Consider the following 26,443-nt stretch of genomic DNA (forward strand, 5'->3'; position numbering starts at 1 on the left):
AATAGATACCTTCTGTATTCACAGAAGAACCTGACAGTAAGGCTGAGTAAGCCATTCTTTCGTCTCACACATGGAAACGGGTATATAGGATCAAATGTTTAATTTTAAATATAGTGATCCTAAAATGTGTGCTTCTCCAAATGCACTTTATGGTAATTGAAAGAGAAGTTTTAGAGTACATAAGGTGCTTGTGAACATCTGTATGTAGATCAGATAAGGTGAACAAATCATTTTGCTGAGCTGAATCCTGGGAGGCCTCCTGAACTGCCCTGTGAGTTCATGCATCCTCTACAACTGTACAAGCCTAGACCCTCCTTCCAGCTGGTTGCTCTCATGATGGAATGACAAACTGTGGGAGCAGAACTGTCTTTCAGAATGTGTAAATTCAGCGCAGCTCTTACTCACTCACTCTGGAAGAGTCACAGCGAGAACAGATAAAGGCAAACACAAAACTGATGTCTGCTTGACGAGATGCGAGCAACTGCGTCATGTAAAGTGGGATAAAGCTTTTACAGCTTGATGAAACAATGTGACTGGCAAAAACTATGCTCAGTTCTTAAATAGACTTTCTGAACGCAGATGATGTTGTGTAAATAGAGCTATTAAGAGGTCCTTTCTCTTCCCTCTAATGTCACCCCCATAACTACTCTTAAAGTAAGTGGCATGACCTTCAACACCTTACAAATCATATAGTAGGGGTCTTATATGTTTGTAACTAAAAATCTTACAGAACACGAACTAATAACTGTTTGCATTGGAATCCAAAAGTTGAACATGAGCCAGAGACTTGAGACTATATGATCGTGTTACAAGCTCTATAACACAGTAAGCCATTGTAGCGGAGCTAGTTTGGACATGGTGATGTCATCACCCTCCCTGCGGATAGCAGGGACCTCAGCTGCCTAGGCTGGGGAAGGTCTCCTTTAGCTCATGTGGCTGGCTCCCTGGTGCGTTACGCCAGAGACCCCGGTTCGCGCCCCAGGTGTTGCGGGACGAAACGGGCGGGGTGGAGCGGCGGAGGGCACAAGCCCGCGCGGAACCGTGACGGTCACACCATGACATATATTCATCGGTCATACAAAAGCACCCTATTACTATAAGCAATTTCAGATAATGATGTTTCAAAAAATGAACAAGGTAGGTAGTGAATGAGCTACTGACAGTAACCTCATAGATACACAGAGGGACCGGTGGGAGTTTAAAACAAACTACCTGCCCATATTGTTGAAGCTTACACATAAGAAATCTCACAGCAACATCTGGCAAGATGTTCAAATCAAGTAACTAATTATTAACTTATTAATAATTATTAAACTTAATTATTAATTATTAACTACTAACATGTTAAACAGACCATTTGAGACCTTGTTCTTAAACTCTAGGTTGTGTGTTGATGTTCAGTGTGTATGATAACTGTTATCTCTAATAATGTGCTACACCCTCCATACCTTCAGCCTGTTTGTCATATCCTCACAGCAAGTGCTCATGGCGTGGATGTCTTCATGAATACTCTCCAACTCCTGAGTGAAAACAGGAAAAGATATAAGGAAGTCCAGAGAGATCCCAGGAATTAATGGATAAGTAAATATGTATGCATATGACTTTTTAAAGCTCTGGTCCTAGGAATGCAATACTAGTAAAGGTTTTTTATCTAACAACCAGGTGAACATTTTTATATTGCATTTATAACACTCATATGTCTTAGGACCTTGACAGCTGATATGCAGGGTAACATGTAACACATATCTGAAATGTACTTCTTTTCATATACTATGTATATGAACTGTACAGTAAAAATGAAACAAAATGAAAATAAGACCAGCACAAGTTGGAATAAATACTGTGACAGTCAACACAAAATGGCATACAAGCAGTATGTACACCTACAGTGAAAAGGAGCAACAAGCAAACCACACTACCAGCCTGAGCATCAAGGACACAAGGAAGACTGCGGGTCAAAGCGACCACAGGTCAAGAATCTACCAGTTCTGTTAATGTGGGTAGTGCATTCCTCCACTGGAGTAAGGGAGGAAAATTAATGGAATCTGGTTGGGACCTGATAGTTCACTGTGACCAACTCACCTGTAATTGTTTTCTTAATCGTACAACACGTACAAGCAATATCAACTGATAAACTTAATTAAATCCTGTACTGGAACAGCATGATAGCATATTCAAATTAAAATACAGGACATTATTTCTTGCTATATGCATATACTAATGTTGTCTTTTGGTGGGTTCTGCTCAAAGGAAGAAACTACAAAGAGTTACAGAGCACCTAGAGAAATGCTCAACTGGGAAGAACTGAAATAAAAAGAAAAGGCTCAGAACTGCAATGTGGTTTAAAAGTTTTTGTAAAATCTACAATTGTACCTGAAATAGGATGATGAATTAAGCCCCACTGTTGTTTGAAATATTACAGGTGTGACAGGGGATCAGCATGTGATATGGGTGTGACACAGAACAGAACTCAACAAACACCACAGCTCATTGACTCCCCTCACCTCTTTGACATCTTTAAAAATCCGGACAAATTCCTCATTGATGGCCAAGCTGCGCCTCTCTATGTCTCCTCGCAGGTTTCTGCGTGTGCGCAAGCTGTTTTCGGTGAAGAAGGCCGACAGGGCTTTCAAAGCTTCCAGCATCTCCTTCACACACACACGCACAGAAAATAAAAACACAAAACTATGTTCTCACCATGTCTTTTTTAGATCTGCAATTGCCATTTTTTAAAAATAATATATAGAGAAATCTGGCTATGAATATATAATTTTGCTCCAGGTCCTTTGCAAACATTTAGGCACCATTTCCAAAAATGTGATTGAATTTGAAGATACATCCTTTATCTTATCAATTCTGTTAATAATTCAATGGAGGTACACATGTGTTTCCGGGTGATTTAAAGAAAACGAGTTCCATTCTATTGATGCCTGGACTCATATTTCAGCCAGCTCGAGAGTGGTAGTAAAATAAGGCCCAAAGGCCAATTCAGTATTCAGTGCACACTAAACCTTGTGTAAGGACACAAACGCACCCTCGCAAATGAAGGAAACCCAGCCTGATACAAAACAAGTGGACCAGCCCCATCAGAAAATATGTGTTAGAATATACGAGCAAGAGTGAAAGATCACGATTTCACTGTGTTGTACTTGATTTAGTATGCAAACTTATACGTCGCATTGCTTTCTAAGTAGGACCTTTCATAGTTTTCATAAATACCGCAAGTAAGAAGGAGAAATGTTTTTAAAAATAACACTGAAAAGCCCATCCCATTGCACTCCAGCTCCAGTTTTGGGATCCAGTATTGATTGTTCAGATCTGTAGCATCAGGAAATGCAAACAAATACAATTACAATACTTCCTGCAACAACCATTTAATGATGGAACACGCTCTCACGTAACGTTTTACCTTTGTCAATAGAAGACCAATAAAAATGACAAATATATAGAAAATTAGAATTTCAATTTCTGTTAGGGTCCTATCTATTTACAGCTCCACAGAATAAGGAAAGACATCTAGTGCAAAACAATATTCTCGCAATCCCAACCTTGTCATTGTCCAGTCGCGTTTCCAGTATTTTATTGAGTTTTCTCGAAAGCGGATTATTTGGCTGGGCGGTTGCATTATTGCTGTTATTGATAAGATTCGATGTATCAGCTGGAACTTCTACTTTACTATCAGCCATTATAAACAACTACAACACGTCAACAATCCGGAAATTCTTGGGGCCGCTTGTCTATAACCTCCGACCAGAAACAATGTCGGAGAAGTCGAGTTCCACGTCTTAACACCATGTAAAATAGTTTACTTTCAGTAATTATTGTTTCCTTTTTTAATTAACAATACGTAATCTCATTGAAAATTGTTCAGATGTCTTTCTTCTTTGTTTTGTTTTCTTAAATTGCCTGCAAATTACCTGTAAATCTTTTAAAAAAATAGATTTTGGTTTTTAATTAACTTTTAAAATATAATTACTCTATGTAAGTATTAAAACAAACTTTGTAATGAACTTACACCCGATGAAGACTCCACAGCCAAAACATTGTTTTTTCTTTCTTCTCTTTTCAGCATGGAATAAATCTATTACTTGTTCCTTTGCAGCCTACTCATGCTGATGCAACTACCCACCTGAACTACTTTGTAAGGAACTGGCCCTAACAGAAAACTCACTTGTGAACTTTATCATTATACAGTACAATTCAACCGATGAAAAGCCATCACCCAACTTCAAATATGGAAAATATGTCACTTACCTAAATTAAATAACAGTAACATTAAGTAACATAAATTAGGTAACACTGCTATAAAAAAATATCCCCAGCTCAAGTGTAATTTCTGTCAGAATCAGATAGCAATGACTTGGTAGATTCATTGAGCAATTTGGTAGAAACAGGGACAACAGTTACTTATCTGGAATTATTTTATTTTGGCTGAGCACTGTTGACTTGTCATCCTGATGTGAAGTAAATAAATAATCAAAAATCTGCCTGGCAATGGAAAAGCTCTGAAATAGGACAAACGTTTTGGCAAGAAACTTCACTGAAGGGATCTCACAACAAGCTATATTTTAAAAGCTTTTGAACTCCCTTTCAGAGCTGAACTAGATTAGATGTTCCACTCTTGAGAAATACACAATTCGGGAGAAATTTGTTAGCTTATTGTTTTTATTTCACTAAGTATTCAGCTCAGTTTTTATTCTGACTCTTCTGTTCTGAAGTGTACAGTTAGGCCTTCAATTAACCAGCATTAGCTTTAATGTTGACTTTCAATTGTTGTTTTCTACCAGAATGGAATGATTGCTTTGTCCCTTTGCTTAAGGAGTCGCACCTGAGACTATCAGAAGCATATACAGTAGCAGGATATTGCCTGTGCTGATGAATAAGACCTGCACCTTCATTCTTTCCTGGTACCAATTTGTATCTGAATTTTTTCATCTTGGAATAAAGTTTACTACTTTTTTAGTCACATTTGTTTATAAGCCCCGAGGCTGTCTGTGATACATACTGTACTGTATATGTGTGTCTATCAGTCAAGAAGGTAGTAAAGCAAATGCTTGGTATTCTAATGCTCAATGACTGAAGAATTTTTCACTTCCCTAGACTCTTAATTAATTGACATGATTATTAAATGACATGTCAGCTGTAAATGACTTTGGAATTTTCCCAGAAAATTATGAATGCATTTATATGACTTATAAAGTATGCTGGATCCCAGTATACCTTAAAACTCTATGTCAATGTCCTCCCAGGAACCATTTTTTTTTCTATATACAGTATACATCAACTTAGAGAGTGATTTTGCATTCCATATATAGAACCGCTGATCAGACTTTAAAAAAAAAAACTTTTTACAAGTGGGTGATGGAACTGGTATTAATTTTTTAACATTATTTGTCACATTTTCTTTGTAGATGATTTCTGAAACAACTTTATAAATGTCAAAGTTTCATTTCCATTCATAAAATGTAAAGACATTCATGTAAAGACTAGATAATAATAATAAACTTTATTTTATATAGCGCCTTTAAAGGTGGCTTCTCAAAGCGATACAATAATGCCAGAAATAATAAATTCGAGGACAACAATAAAACTAGAGAAACGTGTCCTACAATAAACAGGAGGTGTTGCTAAATCCTATCTTTTATTTAATCAGTACTTCATCAGTACAATCACAAATGATTTCCCCGAGCAAAAAAGTAGAATTCCTCTTTCAAAACAAAGACCTGTCCAAATTCAATTACGAGTCCATATGCATCGATACATTCAAATGTTTTAAACTCAGTAACATGATTGTGTAGGTGAAAAGAAAACACAGTAATGGCACAAGCATTAAGTCTAAAGGGTTTATTTCAGGGACGTGGCATCGATAAATCAAATTTTAATATAATATATACTGTATACACACTCTGTAATGTTGCAAAAGTACAGCACAGGGGAAATACAGCACAACAGGTATACCAACAGAATGTCCCTTACTCCCTGAACACAGGAAAAGGACTTTTTTACAACTTCCTAGGGCTGTGGTGCCAAGAATGGCATGGGGCCTCTTGCACTTACTGGAAAAGGCCTCCCAGCTCCAGCAAAACCAGGACCCTAGACAAGAAACCCAAAGCCGTCTTGGCTAATAGTCCACAAAGTAGAGAAGCCTCAGTCCCCAATCTGTCCCCACATTTCTCCTTTGTGGTTTTCGGGTGCTGTAATATTTTCCTATATAGTACACGGCACATATTGTATCATATTGTATTATAGTTCTTTTGTCTTTGGTTCAGTTCTGAGCTGGGATGTCTTCTATATGTAGTTACTCCCTTGTCTGTGCAGGATTCAGACAGAAGGTCCAGTTTCCTCCCACCTTGCAAAGACTTGCAGTCCAAGTTAACTGGTATTTCTAAATAGTCCCTCTAATGCGTATAAGCGTCCCATCCAGGATGCAATCCTGACAGAGTGTGCCCTGTGTTTCTGTGATAGGCTCCCATCTGCTGCAGCCTTTAACAGGATTATGTGGCTTTCTGATAATGGATGGCTATATAATTTGCCAACACTTATGTCTGCAAATCTATAAAGTAGATATCTGCCAACACACTTCTAAAAACAACTTCTAAAAAGTTATAATTGGTATCACTTGAAAAAAAAATGACATTTTGATAAACACTATTTAATTCTGCTTAATAAATTGGTAAATAATTTTGCTTCAGACCAGAGAGTTAATTTTTACTCCCACTGTTGTTTGTGCATATACAGTATAAAGCTACAATATATTGTTGTAACAACTGTGTAGGCTCTTGCTAAATCCATAGTAAGCATTTCTATCTGATTTCAGAAACAAAATGGGAACAAGTAGTACTTTAGAGCTAGTGTTGAAAAATGACATTGTAAATGTAGCAAAAACAGGAATTTGCTATATTTTAATACAAAAATGCTCAAGGCTCTTGCTGTAGTCTATGAATATGTCAGCAGTTCATCTGTCAAAGGAGACCAGTACATCCCCCCAAAGACTGGTCATTTTTCTCTTCGCATGTCATGAATTTTTTATTTATGTAAAGCACAGTTGAGAATACCAAAAGGATGACTATCTCCTTGAACAGGAAGTGAGACAACTGTGCTGGTATGTGACCCTGATTACAGGTTCCAAAGAGACATATCTGAAAATCAACTGTAAGGATGTTGTTTTTCTCTGTCCCTCTTTCTTAAAACTTTAATTCTTTTCCATTTTTCATTCAGAAAATAATACTGTTCCACTGCAGAATATTGATTGTGCTTAATACTATCACTATGCCCCTGCTTTCCTTTCTTTTTGCTTATAGCATATTTATTGTGTGTTCTTAGTCATTTGTTTTGTCATTGGATGTGCTTAGGTTTTCTGCTTTGTGTGATACATGTCCTCTAAGTCAAGTTGCAAGTTGCTTTCCCAGGCAGAAGTGTTAGAAACGCATGTCTTTAGTAGTGCAGTACTGTAGCTTGGTAACCTTTCTGAATAGCAGCACCATTATATGTGACAATTAACTATTCAAGCATAAAAAAAAATCCTACAATTGTCCCTTTAAATTTCAAATGTTATGATGGGAAAGGAAAATACCCTGAAATGCGGCACCAAAGCAACACTCTTATACTTCCTTAGCCCATACACTTTCACTAAAAATATGCTCTCTAAAATTGGTGATTTAAAAACATCAATGTTTTTATAACAATGAACGATCAAATTTCAGAGCATCCTGAATTTTCAAAACATACAGTATGCATCTGTATCCATTCATTTCTAACTGCTTCGTCCAATTCAGGGTTGCAGGGGGGCTGGAGCCCATCTCAGAAATGGAGCAAAGCAGAATACACCCTGGACAGGAAACCAGTCCATCACAGGGCAGACAAGACACACACACTATCACACCAGGGCAAATCTTACAAGAAACCAATTAACCTATCAATAGATTTTATGCTGTGGGAGCAAACCAGAGCACCCAGAGGAAACCCACATGAACACAAGGGGAACATACGAACTCCACACAAATAGCACCCCCAGGTCCAGGATTTAACCCAGAGGCCCAGCACCGCAAGGCAGCATGCAAACAGCTGTGCTGTCATGCCATCGTATACATAAAGGAATTATTAAAAGTCTATGCTTTGAGGCCCCAGAAAGCTTTCCCTATGAAACCAACACTTGGAAGAAAAATGAGCCATAATGAGTGAGATATAGTCATTCTGGGTCCTGGATGCACCAGCTCGAGAATCTAAGCTTCTGACCTCAGGACTGCCAATAAATCATTCATTGAATTAAGAAGAAAAAAAAACATAAACTGGAACTAATACATTTAAGATGAGACAAGCTATGCAGTCCACATTCTTAGATGCCAAACATAAGTATCAGGTTTGCTGCCAGAGCTAATCTCATGTAGAAAAAGATCTGACTACACTGTTACAAAAAGCAAAGAGAAACTACTATTCTGTGCCCTCGGGGAATGAAAATTGCCTGTGTTCACTTAAAGTACGCTTTTGTGTGCTTTGTCTTTTGCCTGTCCTCATTTGTCACATGTTAAGAAAGGGGAGTAGGTGGTCCAGTGCTCAAGAAAAATACATTGTCAGTAGGATCTCCTGTCACTGCTGCGCTGTGTATAGAAAGGAACATTGTAGGACATAATGATATTGAACAAAACACAATATTTAATCAACAAGTAGCAACAATAATTAGACTCTTTAACAATGATATTAACAATGTTGAGCCACAATAAGGTTTTATTTTGGCCTTGGATGTCTATCTGTATGAAGTTTGCATGTTATCATTGGGCTTAACATAGGGCTAACCCTAACCCTCAACCTCCGAAGTCGGTTTGAATTGTGTTGGCTATTCTAATGTGTTCCTTTCTCTTTTACCCAATGGATGGACTGATGTGCTGTCTGGCTGGAGATCGGTTCTGTGCTCAGTGCTGCCTTGCACCCTATGCCTTTAGTATAAGTTCAGACTTGTTGCAACCCTCGGCAAGATAAGCAGATTCCTGCTAATGGATGGATGTTTGCAGAGGAATAAGTTCACTGAAATTAACAGCATTCGCTTCTCCCAGGGCGTAAGTGAGAGCCCTTATCTCAGGCATCTATATCAAAACTATCATTTCTGTGTAAGAGAGGTTTTACAGTAAATAAATACATGTGAAGTTTCTCGTACATTCCTACTCCACAACTGCTGTTCTTCAATCTCAGCCTGTGACCTCTTCTCCTGATACCAAGGTGTCGTTCAAAAATACTACCAGACAAAAGATTTGATGCAGCCCAATATTTGAACTTCTATTCTGAATATAATCATTATAAGAATACAATCTAGGGATATCTTCTAAAAATATAATCACAATATAATTTTAGGAAACAATATAATCACAGCTCTAACCTCAACAGCAGTAATTGATAATGTGCCTAAAAGCCTCTGTTTTTCTAATAAGAGCTTCTGTATCTTTGATTACATTTTATTTAAAAAGGCTACGAAATACGAGAAACATGACTTACATTGGACCTTTATGAACGTAAATGTGTTTTTCAGTCAATAGCTTCTCAGGTGTGTTTAACATCCTCAGCAGCCGATCCATTACATTTATATGAAGGACAGAGAGGCTGGGTTAATTAGGAATCTGAATTTATGGAGAATAACATTAAGGGGGAGAAGAACCAAATAGTTTAACTATATATTTATAAAATAGCACAAATTTTGCTAATATGTGGGTGGATATATAAGACACTTGGTTTTGTTGGTTAAACAGCAATTAACGCTTCAGCCACCTCTCCAGAAGGAGAAGATTTTTTATTTTTACTTTGGTAGAGACAAAGTCACTCACAGCTTCTGGTGGTTAATTAAATTGCCACACTTGCTTTCCAGTTCAGATGCATATCCATGCCATTATCTTGCAGGTTGATAAGCCTGGTGCTCATTTCTCAGAGCCTTTATCTTGGAGAGTTTTTGTGCTAATTGAGAATAGCCCACTTTGAAACAATTTGGCAAACAGCTTGACATGTATGATTTACAATTAAGACTTGGATAATAATTCAATTGAACAACACTGGAGTCATTACTCATTAGGAAGCTGGGATAGTAAATAAAGGTTGTTAGTGGTCCATTTTTAAAGCTATTAATTCTAATTAAAATCTCTTCTCATTTTGGGGATTTCAATGCATTTATTTCTTAGATTGGAAGTTTGAACATCAACTCTCTAACACACACAAATTTAGAATCAGAAGCACTGAAGGGATTGTGACAAACAAAACAGATGAATTTTAGAGGACGCTCTGTATTCTTCCAGAAATTCATATTCTATTTTCCACTTCCTGCAGGATTTATAAATGTTATTTGAATCATCTGCCATTTTTGTGAGGGTCTCTGTAAGGAAATCAAGAACTACAACAAAGAAATGGTGATGAGGTTGCACACACTTCAGGAACTTTTTACAATTCCTGTGTTTTCCTACCTTTTCCTCAAAGTCAATTTGGATTGTCTTTAGAAGAAAATATTTTAAGTCTATATTTGAACGTTATTTATAAATTCACTCTAAATGGACCTGCAAGTGTGTATACAAGTTTATACTGTCAAAACACGTATCAAATACAACCACGACAAATTCTCCAAGTTATTATTGGCAAAAATGACAAAGTCAGTTTAATTCCACTCATCAGCTATATCTATTCCATCTATTCACTAATGGGGCGATTTCATGATTATGCAACAAATCACTGGAGTGTATTATAGTCTGTCATGAATAATCAACTAATCAAAATGACGCCAAAACAAGTAAGCAATATCAAAATTTCATCTAATTTATTTTTTCTAAAAACAGAATAAATTGATTCATATTTTAAGTTCGTAATGTAAAAACCGCCTGCTGAGAATATACATAAGCCATAGAAAATTTACATAAACCTTATTAACCAAAATGTTACAGCCGCATCATAGAAGCTGATGATAAGCTCACCTCTCACAGATTTTGTCATCACCAATGTATTAAATTCTCTAACCTAGTGACCTACTTATCTTTTTGGTTGATTACTGTGTTTTTACGGGCACGCCAGGGTCGTATATCACACGATAATTTCCATCGCGGGTTCATTTTGTTAGAGCAGGAACTGTGAGAGAGAAAGATTTTAATATCGATTTCCCAAAAAAAGAACTCTTATAGCCTTACTTTTTAGTTTAAGAATTTATTTGGCTGCTTTTAATTTTAATTGTTGTTCTAGTTAGTACAATCGTCGTTATATACACTATCACTTTCTACGCGTCGGTCTCGACATTGTTTTAAGAAATCAACTTTCTTCCAAGATAGAAAACAGTTTCTGTATTATTTTGCATTTGCTTTAATAAACTCACAAGGCAACTTACAAGGCAAAAAAATACAAATCTTGCTTTGTTGAATTTTGGCCAAGATGTTACCTCGGTCAATCGTGCATCTGAACCTACTAAGTACACTCGTATTTTGGAGAGCCGCTGTGGGCGCTTTATGGGCTGACTAGTTCTGTAGAGCTGGTGAAGCCAGCCCCTGGGCGGAGAAACTTCCTGATTGATGGTCCCCTAGTGAGTGTGGCACAGACATACTCCACCAGCCTTCCCACTCCCTCAGTCCCCATCTCGAGGAATGTTTTACGGCGTTTTCTCCGGTGGGCTGTCGCTGAAAGGAGGGGTTTCTCTCCACGTTCGCTGTCTGCCTTGGACTAATTATATTTGCAATTTAGTCGCAGACTGCGAGTCTGAGCTGTACTCATCGCGTACTGGAAGGAGAGGGGAAAGTACTAAAAAAGCTTAATTCCACAAGCGCTCTTGTGCGGCTGGCATTTCTTTGAAACCACACTAGTTTTGTGATTTTTTTTGCCTTTTTTCCACTATGCAGGTTTTTCTGTGAAAGAAACTTAACTAAAGGACTACTTCACTGCTGTTATCAACTGAACATGTAAGTACGGTTTAGTAATTGTTCGTACTTTTAAGTCTTCAATACTTAAGAAGACTTAGCCCAAGTTCTTCTACACATGCAAGGTTGCATCAAAATACCATGTACAGTAGCTTTAAGCTCCTTATGAGTCGATTGCACATTTTCTACATTTCTTTAGCAATGAGAAAATCAGTAATCAGGTTAATTATTGTAAACTATTGGCTTTTTGGAGCTAAACTATTAACTTCTTTTGTGTTGTGGAGAAAAAAACATGTCGATGTATGTTCTGTAAAATTAACATTACTCAATAGTAAATAAAACTTATACTTGATATCAGTGCCTCCATCTGATAAGATTTTCATTTAAAACATGTTTAGGATTTTAGTGACCATTTACCTTAGTACGCGTACTTTTGCGCGATTTGTATTTAGCAAAAGGAATAGAGAACGTTTAAGATACATAATCAGAGGTGACCAAACTGTCAATGAGTATCCAAACTTCGTAATGAAGCTACTTGTCACTTTTGTCATTTCCCAAAAATGGAAACTGTGTATTGCATACGTATCTTAAACAATTTAATAAATTCGCTGTTTTATCCTAATCAGTTTATTTGTAATCATATCTTCCTTTTACCGATTCTCAGGTTTCTCAGTTGCCTTTCAGATTACTATACTGTCTGTACAAAAAGTTACCTGCGCTCAATGACAGCAAAGCCTTGCAAATAACAACGGTGCCTTCTTTTTCAGGGCATATCGGACATCCAACAAAAGAGAACGGCTGTCATTGTAGCTTTCTGGATACAAATGTAAAAGTCCCGACTTGCTGGAAACAGAGGGAAAGGGGAATATAATAGCACCTGTCAAAAGCCTAACTGTACTTTGAACTAATCAACGAAGATGGCATCCAGTCTGACCTGCACCGGGATTATATGGGCAATACTATCCTTTTTATGCGCGGCCGCATCTTGCGTTGGCTTTTTCATGCCATACTGGCTATTGGGTTCCCAGATGGACAAGCCTGTGTCGTTCGGCACTTTCCGCAGATGTTCCTATCCTGTCCGGGACGAGACCCGGCAGATGACAGTAATGGTGGAGCAATGTGGAAGGTATGCCTCCTTCCAGGGTATTCCCAGCCTGGAGTGGAAGATTTGCACCGTGGTGACTGGAGTGGGCTGCGGGCTACTCCTGTTGGTGGCACTCACAGCGCTTATGGGATGCTGCGTGACGGAGCTTATTTCCAGGACAATTGGCAGGGTGGCGGGCGGAATGCAGTTTGTTGGCGGTGAGTCAGAAAGTTCTGCTTTTTTCCCCCCGGTGCACCGAGATTTTTTTTTAAAGGGACACATGTTGTATACACTGAGCAGTGCACATTCCAAGGTAACGCAAGCGACGGTGTCAGAGATAACCAATGAATTCCACCCCAAATATAGTAATGATGACTATATCCCTTTGTGGACTGTTATGGGGGAAAATCTACAAATACTTTAATATGTTCATTAATTTAAGAAATGGCAATTGTCTGCATTCATCTGTTCGGTCAGCCGTTACAAAAAGCCGCTTATTCCCAGTAAAAGTCGTGGCAGTCTGCATTCATAAATATTTAAACGACAAATATATTTAATCTTTCAGAAGGTCCACCATATAATTTAAACAACTAGTTTTTAAGAGTATTTTCCTCATAACCGTTTTGCTACTGACATTAATTGCGCTTTTTTTAGAATAGGCTGTAATATAGAAAATATTTTAAACATAAACCACATTTTGATATGAGTCATTTTGCTTCTTAGGTCGAGCGTAGCTAAGTGAACGCGTTGACTTAACAGCATCAATGCTAGAAATGATTGTTTGCTTAAGGCAAAAACATCTAACTTGAAGTTGTTACTCTGCCTTTTCATCAGCTAGCCCAGACGCGCATAATGTTCAGCCACGCAGAAACATGAACATTTGATAACTGAGTGTAGTAAACAAATTGCTGTTAAAAAATATGCACTTTGCAAGTACTTTTTCAAACGTATTGTTAAGTGGGATTCAAGCTGCAATAGTTTATTTCTGTTGATGCTTTTAGTAGTGAGTTGCAGTAACATTGTGTTATCAACCTGTAACTGAAGAGGGCGCTAGTGCAAGTAATCTTTGCTCGCAACTTTGTATTTTACAGGTGGAATGAAGTGATACATTATCTCAAAACTGGGTTAAAGGGCAAGGGTAATTCTAAACTTTTTATATGATGTAGGCGAAGTAAAATTGCTGTAAAAGGTCTTAAATTCTCGAAGCTGTTTTATCTGTTAACGAACTTACAAAAGACAAAGAGGATAACATATTTCATTATTTAGGTTATAGAAACGCTCAAATATATGTTGAAAAGTAACAGCAGATTTGTACTGTCATATACGACTTTTTGTTAAAATTAATAACGTGATTCCGTTTTGCTAACGCGACCTTAAAAATAACTTTTCCCGTTTGCATACAAATTATGTTTTTCTTTCCTGCAATTTATTTCGAAGGTAAATAAAAACATTTTTTTTGCGTACCAGAAAATAGAGACCATCGAAAAGCCTAACTTGTAAGGTAAATTAATCATTAGCTCCCCTAAGTTTTCCTCATTATCCCTGCACACGTCTTGCAACATTAGCCGAAGCAACGCGGCACAGCAGACATCGCTGAACGGCTGACAAAATGAAAGTAAAAACTAAAAACAGTACCAATCCTTGCAACAGCTCGAACGCCGCGGCAGGCAGAGCTAAGTTTTCCCATGAAAGCGGACATTCACGATACGGGCGATGAGGCTGCGAGAAGTACAGTAATTGGCCGTGACAGGCCAGCGGACTTCTATCCTTTGGAGCTGCCGATTGTCTCTGTTTCAGTGGAGCATGAGAGCAGGCAAAGCTTTCTGCCGTCAGGAAACCACCACGCTTAGCGTCGGATGTCATCTTAATTGTCTGAATGATCATGTCCCCTGCCATTGTCCTGCTGCCCTTTTCATTGTTCACTCTAATGAACGTGGTTTACCAGCAGATACGTGATGGGAGCCCATCTGAGCAATCTGATCACGCTTAACAGCAGCATTAACTATTGTTGCATTTCCAGTTATTGTGCTGTACAAAATACAACTATAAACGAGTTTGTCAATGAGACGGGGCTAACAAATTAACCTTAAACAAGCCTGAACATCCTTGGATGGCTTGCACCTGGGGAGCAGCCAAATACTCCATGGGGAAAGATGATTGCTTGGCAAACAGTTGACATCTTCTGCCTCATTTTAATAATTGAATTCGCTTTACAGAGCTTTTGATCCATCAACACGGCCTTCTAATTCACAATGCAACTCATTTGAACATTCCTGGCTAAAAAGTATTGGAGGTTAATGAAGTAGACACAGCACAACCTTTGCTGAATGTACTAGACAGGAGTCTAAGCAGAAGGGCCTTCTTGGTGAAGATGTAGCTACATCATACTCATCTTCATCATCACTGTTACAGATATAGAGCAGTTCATGTAGGTGTACAACCCATGCCACAGGCAATATGTGAAAATAAGAACAACAGCAGTTTCCTGGGAGCTGCCTCATCTTGTAATGTACTGTATCAGCTGTGGGTCTGTGCACATGACTTACAGTTACAGTAGTAGATGCAACAGGATACAGCAGTGACTCCACTGGGTTCTGGATGAGTAGTCATGAGAAGGAGATGAACCTAAGCCAAAAAAATGCATACACATCACCTGACTCACAAACAGCAAAAGCGTGGAGAGACTGGAAGAAGTAATTGCCACCCAACCATCATATCAATCTGAAAATCATTCAGCTTAGTCAAACAATAAAATGAGTCATTGTCTGAGTGCTTTAATTTGTGGACAGAAGTCCAAAAAAACTATGATGTGGTACGTGGAAAAGATATTGTGAACCCTATAAGCAATATTTTAGGTGGACAAAAACCATAGTCTGGATTTCAATTATGGTGAAACATGTCAGGTTCCTTTGTGCAGCTCATATGGAGGAAAAGAAGCAGGTGTTGGCCTTGGGTATCAGGTGGAACCAAAACCTAGCACTTTGTAAGAAATGTATAAAGATGGTGGAATCGGGACAAAATGATGTAGAAATTTAATTAGGTAGGTAAAGGTAAATATGGCTGGAATATAAATAAACTCGCCCAGTACCATATACTGTACCACCTAGTGACAGGTTAAAAGTTGATGAGCTTCCTCTGCTTGACAGTAGTTACCCTAGTTTTTGTTACTGTTATTCCCTATTGCTACTCTGAAGTATAGCACAGATACTGCAAGGAGGTGAAGCCTGGGAACTACAGAGTCTTAACATAAACCCCACTCTCACTCACTCCCTAGATGGTCTTTGCACTCAGTCACTTTTAACAGCTCATGAGTGAGAGCTGTTTCTCTCCTCGCCACACCAGTAAATATTCCCTGTTGGATTATTCTCCTGATTTAAAAACAGTGTTGGCTCACTGCGATTGCCCTAAGCCAGGGAGTGCAGTTTACCAGCTGTCAGTGACCTTTTGACGTTTGATACACATGGAGCACCTGTTCCAAAAGGACAAGCAATGATGGAGCACAACGTGAGGTTGCGTTTTGAACAATAAGCACAATTAGCTTTGAGTAGGCATGAAGGACTGTGGTGTTATTCTTAACTGGAGTTCAAGCTACAGTATAATGTCTGATGGTTCACTTGGTTTACAAGGCCGCAACCTGAGTCATTACTTTCTGCACCTGTTAAACTGCTTCCAAGCAAAACCAAAGCACAGTTAGAAATCTTTCTCCCTGAGCCTTTTATGTGATTTCAAAAAGCAGACGATGAAGTTATAGTAATTCGTAGGGTTTGTAATTGGCATTCTTCCACCTTTCTTATACTTTAAGCTACACTAAAGCCATCTTTGTTCCTCCATTAAAGCAGAACAAGGCTTGAGGAACTCTATTTCATAGTTTTAAAAATAGTTTTCATCCTATTACTCCAAAGATGTAGACAACGTTTCAGTAAATGACTAGATAGTGTTCAAAGACAACTAAGTTGAAGCAGAGCTAATAACGTGTGAGGGAAAAAGTGAAGATACCAAGAGGTAAAATTAGATCAATATATGATGTGTTATCACACTTGAAGCAAGATGAAAGTAAAACAGTTCATCCTAGGTTACTCACATAAGTACTCACATGTTCTTTACTTTTCTTTACTGTTAACTTTGATGTAATTTATATGCATCTGTCCTTAGCCAGGACTTATCTTATTGTGTGCATATTGAATGTTTTGGGTGAGGATGAAATGCAGGTTTAACAGTTGCTCTGTTATCCTGTTAGAGCACTTTATTCTAGTCTGCTCCAACAAATCCAAAAATACATTTCAAGCACTTTTAGGGAAGTATAATCTTTTAAACAGCAGTAATGGATACAAACAGAGTATATGATATGATATATTGAGAGTTTCAAAAGGCTTTGATAATGCTTCTCATAAATGATTAATTCTATAATCATAAGCAGAATACATTAAACGAACTGCATGTGTTTGGATTAAAATTTAGTGAATGACAAGAAACAGTATACAAATAAGGGGTGAATGCTATTGGGCTAATATAATTGTTGGGGTACTAGAAAGATCTCTATTAGAACCACTGCTTTTCCTGATTTATTATGAATGATCTAGATTCCGGTATAGTTAGGAATTGAATACATTTTATAGATGATACCAAATAAGTAAGATTAGAAAGTACTGTACAAGATGCAGAAGAAATTCAGAAACATTTAGACAAACTTCAAGACTTGGTAATCATCTAGTAGATGACCTTCAATATAGATACTGTAAGTACAGGATCTAAGTAACATAAACGATGAATATTCTGTAATATCTGAACTCTCAAACTTGAAGAGAATACTTCTTAGGGACTTAGGTCTTTACGCAGGTATCTTATAGACACTAGCTAAAAAAGCTAAAAAAGAACCATGTTAGGATACATAGTAAAAAGTGCAGAATTTAAATTGTGTTCCATGTTACATTAAAATTGTATAATTGGATAGTGCACCAGTAATGCCTTATTTAAAATACTGTGTACAATTTGTGTATCAATTATGATACGAAAAAGAGCTGCTCTGGAATTAACTCATGAGAAAACCAACCAGATACATTCCCAGGCTTAATGGTATGTTTTAGACTGACAGGCTAAAATAACTGCTTCTTTTTATGAAGATTATAAGGGGACCCGATTCAAGTATTCAAAATCTTTAAAGGCATTGGCAAAGCCAGACTCAATTGACATGTTTTAGAATTATCAATGAAACATGAACTAAGAAGTACAAGTGAAAGCTGTTGGGAAGTACAGTACATATAAAACGGAGGACTGGAGGTGATTCTTTGTACAAAAGGTTGTTGTCAGGCGCAAACTAGTTTTAGCCACGTTAAGGCTGATAACCTGGCTTCTTTCAAGAAATGATGTGGAAGGCTTGAATGGCTTACTCTCTCTTTTATGCCTTTCTCCCTTTTTGCTGATTTTCCAAATATCTTTCTTTTGTTATGTCATGTTAGTTCTTGTATGTGACTCATACCTTTCCATCACTCTGCTTTTTATCTTATAACGAACATGAAAGTTTCCTTGGAAATGTTATCTTGGGTGACAAAACTTTCTAAGTGATCAAATGGAAGTGTTATTCCAATGGAAATGTGGTTCCTCTGGGTATTTCTCAAACAAATATATTGATCTTTTTACTCTGTCCACCACCATGTTGCTTTAGTCATTTGAAATGTCAATCTGTCATTGAAACTGTTAAATATATGAGAAACTGCAAAGTATAAATAAGATGAATTAAATTTAAATGAATGCAAGTCATCTGCTCCAATTGCACAGTTTCTTCCCTAGGGCTTGGTTTTCCTTGGTGGTTTTGTGAAGACAGAAAGCCATTTTCACTCTCATTCGATTTGCTACAACTGTGAACTGGAAAGTGGAGTGATGTGTGTAAGTCTGCCCTCGTCATGAGGGCATGGGAACCCCAGTGGAATCTGTTTTCTCCAGTAAACTATTTTCCTGCATGTCTCTCCCTCTCAGACCTGGCCAGGCACTGCTGGAAGCTCTCAGTTAGTGGGAGAGAGGGAGTTGCTCTGTTTAGTGACCCAGAAAGAATGCCAAGTCTAAACTAAAAGTTTATACCAGCAGCGTGAAACAGAAAGACCAGGGATCAGGAGGGATTTTTTACTACCCAAACAGGAAGTCTGGAGGAGGACCGATAGTTATTTTAAGTTTCTATTTTGTTAGCAATTCCATCCAACGAATATGAGGACAACCCCACACTTTGTGAAGTGTGCCCATTGTCTGTCTGTTAAAAAAAGCAGTGAATGTTGTTAGAGTTTGACATTGTTAGAGAGTGCTTTGTGTTCTTTAGCTGTGAGGAAAAGTGCTGTATACAGTAAGTGAAAGTTGATTTTGCTATTTTGTTGCTCTTCCAGGTATTATCAGGATCTGCAAGCATTTCAAAATGGAGTCTGAAAGACAGCAAAGTACATTATGTAAAAAGGTGTTATTAGTATTATGATGTCTTAAAGCAATTACACCTAATGACTTTAATGTGGTTCCATCTTTGATTGTATTCGCTTAACCAATTCCAGAAAGCTGAATAGGAAAAAAGAGAATGTGCTCATCTGAGAAGGAGATGTAATTATTTACAATGATAAATGGATGTTACAATTGCAGGAGTGCAACAATGGTGTTTCTTTTCTTGTTCTGTGCAGCACTGGATATCATGAGATACCATCTAGATGCAATTAGATGATTGCTAATATACAGTTATCTCTGAGAGCACAAGCTCTCTTTAATGGAACAAAGGAATGAAAAGAATTAGGTGTGATTTAGCATTTACTAAGCAAGTTTCGTGATATTCTCTAATGATGGCCCAGTGGTATTTGTCTTTTTACCAAAATATGCAGTACATTAGGTTATTTAGGTACTTAATAATTCATTCATGTTATATAGACCTCAATTCATCCTCCATTGAAGGGTAGCAACTTGTTGGAAAAGAAGGAAATTTGAATTAAAGAGAAAGTGTAGCGAGACCAGATTTTACAAGTCCACAGAGGGATTTCACCAGAACACCAAGGATAACATCCCTTCTATTTTGAAAAGTGTCATGGGATCTTTAATGCCCAAGTAGTCAACATGATCAGATTTTAACATTTGATCAAAAGATCAGTCACCATGCTTGGCTTAGAAACTCTGGTCAAGAGGGAAGAGACCCACCTACTGTTCCATCAACATCACATACAAGAGCAACCTGGTTCCATCCCAGAATGCTTAGACAAGTATTTACCAGGTTCCATGTGATCATCATCATAAGCAGAGTTTTCAGATAATAACACTTACACAAATTGTATTGAAAGACAAGTGGGTCAATTCATTTTTTAGATGCTTGAATAAACCTACAATTAGAAGCCCCCTGGCACTCCAGAACCAAGGTCAGCCACTTCTATTCTACAGTAGATCATTCATGTAGCTTTCTGGAATACTCAAAGGATGCAGGATAAATATTTTGTTTCATGATAACAGTTAAAGACAACAGAACAGTACAGATTGTGGTAGCATCTTTGCAGTACAGTTATGTGTCACTTTATAATCTTATAGGTAACAGAGTCCTTTACTGTACTTGAATCCCATCCAAACAGACAATGAGATGTACTCACTACCATTTTGCTCCCAATCTGAAACAGTAGGTTGAGGCTTTAAGCAGCATTAATTACAATATTGTACAATGAAAGTGTCCGCAGAAATTTAATGTTGACGTCTTAATGAATTGATTTACAGTGACATCAGTGTTTTTACATGACATCAAAAGGAACAAGTTAAAAGTTTATTCCATGCTGAAAAGAGAAGAAAGGAAACACAATGTTTCGGCTGTGGAGCCTTCTTCAGGTGTCAGTTGAACTACTGTTGGACTACCTGAACTACTGTTGACATCAAAATATATATTGAATATACATTGACGACAGAAGTGTGGTCTTTGTGAAGTCTTGTCAGAAATCAAAAATTGGTTGCAACGATTGGGGCAAAAACTGCTATCAAAGCTAGTGTTGAAATAGTGTAGAAAGTTGTGCTCTGGAAGGAATCTCTAATTCAAGTGATATGTTACAACGATAGCACTGGGCAATCCAATAGGAATAAAGGTTCTGCTAAAAAGTGATGGGCACTGTAACTGTACCGGAAATAGCATTGCTTTTACAGTAGCAGCTGATGAGATTTATGGACCCCTGAGCCATCTTTCTCTTTTTTTATAACATCTGTAACACCGTGCCTTGCCTCTGTGGTTTATTTTAAAATAACTGACTTCAGTATGGCACCCAACAGCTTCTATGTTAACAATTTCATGAGTGGCTTGGAGCTTAGTCGTTTAGAGTTTTGATGCTTATGACTTTCCTTATTCACTCTCTCTAATCTGTAGTGACCATAGACCTGTTCCTGAGTTCTTGAGGTCTGTTCAGTTCCATTTGAGTCTGTCACAGACCTAATTACTTAGGATGGCAGACTTTAAAGAAAGAAGGAGGAGCTTTTTCTATTTGCAGTTTTGGAAATATAATAAATAACATTATTTTGGCCTCTGCTGTTACTCCAAAGTATTATTTGATATTTCATATTTCTTTAATGTAGAAGGTTCACATAACAAATTTTTAGAATATGTCTTGAAAGTGTCTTTTATATATATTTTAAGATTTTGAACATGTAATTTATTAGTATTGATTATATATACAGTACTAGCATATAGCTATAATATACAGTATAAAAACAAATATAATACAGCTGAAGATATGTGTTTTGTGATTAAAATACTATATATTCACTTACCATAAATTAGCTTGTTTTTCTGTTTAAAAAACCAGCAGCACTCAGTCGTATTGTTTTTAAGTGTATGCGAATTCATTTCTCATACATTTCAGTTTGGTATCAAAGACAGTACAGCTTCAATCAGCTCCCTGTCCCACAAGATAGTGGAATTGTTATACATTCCCACAGTAATTTCGGACTTCTGTTATACCAAAGGATTGTCATTGCCATCACACATTTCTGAAGTCACTGTCTCCAACTACATTCAACAGATAAATTGAATCCCAAAATTAATGAGTCCACACTCCTAGAGGAATCAAGCCAATCATTTTCAGGAACTGCTTCTGCTGCAAGCTGTAGCCTAACCCAGTGGATATAGGGAGCAAGGTGCGACTGTATTTCCTGGATGAGATGCCAGTCCATTGCAGTACAAATACACACATATGGGGAGAAATGTAGATATACCAATGAATCTGGGCAGATTGACTTGCATCAGACCTTTTAGTTTCTGGCTCCCAGACACCTCCATTTCATTATCATTGACATTTTGTTTCAGCCGTTTTATCTTTATCTCAATGGCCATTCAAACATAACATGGTTCTATATTTTATTCTTTATGCTGCTAATATTCAGGTGTTCCAGCATCTATTGAGTTGACAAAACATCCCAGAAAAAGTGGGTTGCTATTTCAATGAGGGACCTCATCACTCATGAGCCTCACCCCAAGGGGCAATGGCTATTGGAAAGGGGCCCGTTTGGAGTTGACCTGCTGCCAAGGGGGCAAATGGCCCCCATTTTTAAATAAACGTGGCTGATGGAGGCAGCTGCTCCAGAGGAGACTCCGTGACTCCAGGGTGAAGCGGAAACAATTTGATAACATGTATTGCAGAGAACCTAGAGTTCCGCACTCTGTGTTTGCACTGCAGCCAGAGCCTCTTCTGCTTTGCTGTGGAATGTCAAGCTCGTAGGGAATGTGTTCCAGAGCTCTGGGCAATTCATCAGGACACCATACTGCACCTTGTTCAGAATAAAAAAACTGTTGTGTTTCAGACAGTTCTTCCCTTTGCTGTCTATATACGCATGAAGTAATGCTTAAACAGGTTAAACACTTCAGTCTCCACACTTTTAACACCCTTGCTGGAAACCAAAGCAAATGTATAATGTACAGGATGTAGTTAACCAGGACAAATGCATAAGGCTCCTTGATGATGGATGTATTTTCAACTGCACTGAATTCACTTTGCATTGTTTCCAGTTACTTGTATCTATACGAATTGTCCAGCATTGCACACTGACAAGACAAAAATTGGTTTGCTGTGTGGTTTAGTGTAATTGGTTCACTTACATTTAAAAATAAGCCAGAACTGTCAGTAAAGAATATTTCTTGTACAAGGTTCGCTGGGATTTTTGTATGCTCATTTAACATTTCTAGTTTTACTCCTTCAGTGTCTTAACAAATCTCTCTGAGGCACTGATCTGCATTTGAAGTCTAAGGGTTGCTTTTGGGATAATTAAGTTGCTCTTGCATAATACTCTCTAAACAAAGTATAAACTGCTTAATTTTTGCAGTACACTGAATTCTTTAAGATAATATACAGTATGTGTAAGAGAAGTCTTAAGTTTAAAACTGAGTCTTTCCATAGACAGATTGGGAATTTATGAGCAATTACTGTTGCTATACAAAAATGCTAACTCGTTTAATGATACTAAGTAAAGAACAGATGTATAAAATTAAAACACAACAGTTGAATTTGAATTTAGTAAGTGCCATAAATACTTTCAATATACATAAAAGTTTACAGTCCATTATTCACATAGTTTTACTTTCAGGTGGGATAAAGATAAAGAAGTAGTGTATGATTTTACACTTGATATGTTTGTATTTGATTAATTTTACTCTGTCCATGTCCTAAACGTTTGATGGATAATCAGCAATATTTTATAATTACAAATCACATATTTTCATTTTACAGTATACATCTGACTTTATAAAATGTTAAAAAATTCATAGGATTATACTTCACTATATATACCTAACTTTAAATAACATTCAGTATCAGTAACATTTTTCCCCCTAATTAACACCCTTAATGGTTTGAATAATATGAAGACTTTTGTTAAGCTTTCTTTTTAGGATGCTTGCTTTTCTACAGCTTAATGAGGTGATATGGTGTTCTCCTGTGTAGAGCTCTCTGAACCTGATTTAAATCAAAACTGATTTAATAAACAAATTGCTCTGACTTGTCTTGGCTCTGATTGCTGATTTGACAGTTAGGATATATTAATTAGAGCACTTTATTTTTAGTTTTTTGCTGAAAAATGATCTCCCATGCTTCACACACACAAAAGCAGTCTAAAGAGCAAGACATCTTGAAAAGTGAGAGTGAGATGTCAACCTTACAATACCAAGAAATGTTATCATGTTCTTAGCTCTTGAAAGAAAAACTGCAGATACAGTTTTAAACATCTATAGCATAAAGGTATCATGCCACTGACCTTTTGTACTTAATAATTGTACTAATTAAAGTTTAGTTTGGATACACAGCTTGTCCTTGATTGAAGGACTGTAAAAAATTGGCACACAACTGTTTTGCTTTCATGCATTAAAAAAAATATAAAAGGAATTTGTTGAACACAAGGAGGAAAAATGCAAACATAAACATTGATAAATTCCTGTGAAATGCAATAGGATTCTTTGTGTCTTTTCCAAAAAAAATAAAACCAGAACTTCTTCCTGTTTGGTTATCAAGTTTTTAGGAATTTTTCCAAGCAGCAGAGGCCCAGAGAGCAGGTCACATATTTGTGTTAGTTCAAAAGATCCTAGATTCAAATCTGCCCTGTCAGGGGTGACTGAAGCACATCCTGTACACAGGATTCCATTTGTGGTAAGAGTCTGCTTTGGCAGTATGTGTGTGTTAGGGGGGAGGGCTCTGTTTTGAGCAAAGAATCCCATTTGCTTTTCTGATATATTTTTCTCGATGGTTCATGCCCCATGGCACTTGACCCTGCCTGTATCAGCCACCCAGTCTCACACTGCCCTATTTATAAAAATCATTAATAGAAAAGAACATACCAAGCAAATACTTCAGTACATCCTATAAGAACTAAACCTCAAGATTGTACTTCATGCATAATATATTTATTGTTTGTGTGTAGATGTACAAAAATGATGTGTGAAGCAGAAGAAAGATAAGCCTGTTTCTGTTTCGGTTCTAAAAAAACATTATTTTAAAGCTCTCATATAATCCAGTAGAAATTCCTAATTTGATTTATTGCTCAGCAGTTTTCAAACATTGTAACAGTTCTTTTCAATGACCTCCATTCTATTTCTATAAAAAAAACACAGCAGAGCAGAATGTGCACCTTCACCTTTGAAACATGCTTTGTTAAATGCCCATTGTACATTCTTTAAATATCAATGAAAATGAAAAGATTGAGAAGCTCAGAATACCACCTCTTCATTTCCAGGTAAGACATGTGTGCTTGAACTTTGCAGGCTAATTCTTCAATGAAGAATTTTCCAAAAAAAACCCATCTTAATGCATTGCCAATTAATCTGTCTTTGCCATAGGAAAAAATATTTTTTCTCATCCTTTTGACCATCGATCAAGGCTTGGTCCTCATCTTGACACATGCTTGTCCTGACCCTCAAATGCTCAGATGAAAGTCCAAAGTCATTGTCAGTACTGATGTGGGCAAACGAATGGAACAAAGGCACTTTGTGTAGCTGTGCAAAGGCCAGCTATAGAGTAGCATTGGGTTTTCAACGGATCAATGCAGGCTAGGCATGAGTCACCTTAATCTTCCTACAGGTAACAAATATTTGAACAAGGAATCCTTATATACTAGTAATGCTTGTGCTTTCCAGAGCAATTGACTTCATTGTCATAGCGGACAGAAGACAAGTTACATTTAGGTCTACAGTTACAGTATGTTTCAAGTCCAAAATTGTTGTATTGACGCCCAGATGTACATCTGATATAAACAAGGCCAGGACCTGAAATCTAGGTTTGTAGCGACAAATATCTGAAATGAGGAGATTTCTGTTTCATTTGTTCTTTTGTTGTGTTTCTCTCTTACTGTACATGAATAAAATGGGTTTTGCCTTTTAAACTAAGGACTGCATCCAATTGCCTGAAATTCTTCAAAAATCACTTTGTGTTGATCATGGTTTCTCACACTTTTTTAAAGCACAATGTCTTTATTGGGAGAACCGTTTGCTTCCACACATTTAAAGTTTCTTGTTATTTTGGAAGCTTTTGTTAGCCAGTGCAAGTAACTATAACAACAGTTATACTGTACGTTATAGTAGTAACTCCTTTAAAGACCTGTAGGTTTGTTTGTTTTTTTTTTGCTACAGGATTAACACTAACTCCACTTTGATTTTAGTGTAGAAAAACCCACAACATCAACTCATTCATCACCCTTTGAGTTCTTGTTAAAAGATAAGGATATTTTAAAGAATAGAGAAAACCTGCCTAGAATGCAGTTAAAATGAAGAATGCAGAGTTAAAATAATAACCATGACTTTGGGAGAGATCTGGAAGTGGACATCTGTTAAAAGTGCTATACTACTATGCCCATAAAAACTTCCAGAAGACACTTTGAAAATGGAAAAAAAATGTACTCCCGGTCCATAGCAGTTTGATCAATTGCAGATTTGACTTCCACTTCCTCATTCTCTCCTGTGTGAGGTCATGGATTCATAGCCACGACACAGGATGAGAAAAATAAACAATTGGAGGCTCCAAAATCGGGT

At 37.3% G+C, this 26,443-nt stretch overlaps 2 protein-coding genes across 2 annotated transcripts in view; one reads left to right on the forward strand and one right to left on the reverse strand.

Moving 5' to 3' along the window:
* The window catches only part of cog6 (component of oligomeric golgi complex 6), a 73,733-nt gene extending 69,994 nt beyond the window's left edge, over positions 1 to 3,739 (reverse strand). Inside the window, exons 1-3 of the mRNA XM_088639543.1 lie at positions 3,549 to 3,739; positions 2,505 to 2,648; positions 1,449 to 1,520 (exon numbers count right to left, since the gene is read on the reverse strand). Coding sequence (XP_088495669.1) covers positions 1,449 to 1,520; positions 2,505 to 2,648; positions 3,549 to 3,686 — 354 coding nt within the window. The 5' untranslated portion in view covers positions 3,687 to 3,739. The remainder of the gene's footprint in view (positions 1 to 1,448; positions 1,521 to 2,504; positions 2,649 to 3,548) is intronic.
* Positions 3,740 to 11,551: 7,812 nt separating this feature from the next.
* Positions 11,552 to 26,443, forward strand: part of LOC148658405 (LHFPL tetraspan subfamily member 6 protein) — an 86,995-nt gene continuing 72,103 nt past the window's right edge. Inside the window, exons 1-2 of the mRNA XM_088639544.1 lie at positions 11,552 to 11,909; positions 12,635 to 13,169. Of these exons, the coding sequence (XP_088495670.1) occupies positions 12,785 to 13,169 (385 nt within the window). The 5' untranslated portion in view covers positions 11,552 to 11,909; positions 12,635 to 12,784. The remainder of the gene's footprint in view (positions 11,910 to 12,634; positions 13,170 to 26,443) is intronic.

Source organism: Lepisosteus platostomus, chromosome 7 (assembly GCF_059453375.1).
Source record: "Lepisosteus platostomus isolate fLepPlt1 chromosome 7, fLepPlt1.hap1, whole genome shotgun sequence".
In the NCBI taxonomy this organism is placed as follows: domain Eukaryota; kingdom Metazoa; phylum Chordata; class Actinopteri; order Semionotiformes; family Lepisosteidae; genus Lepisosteus; species Lepisosteus platostomus.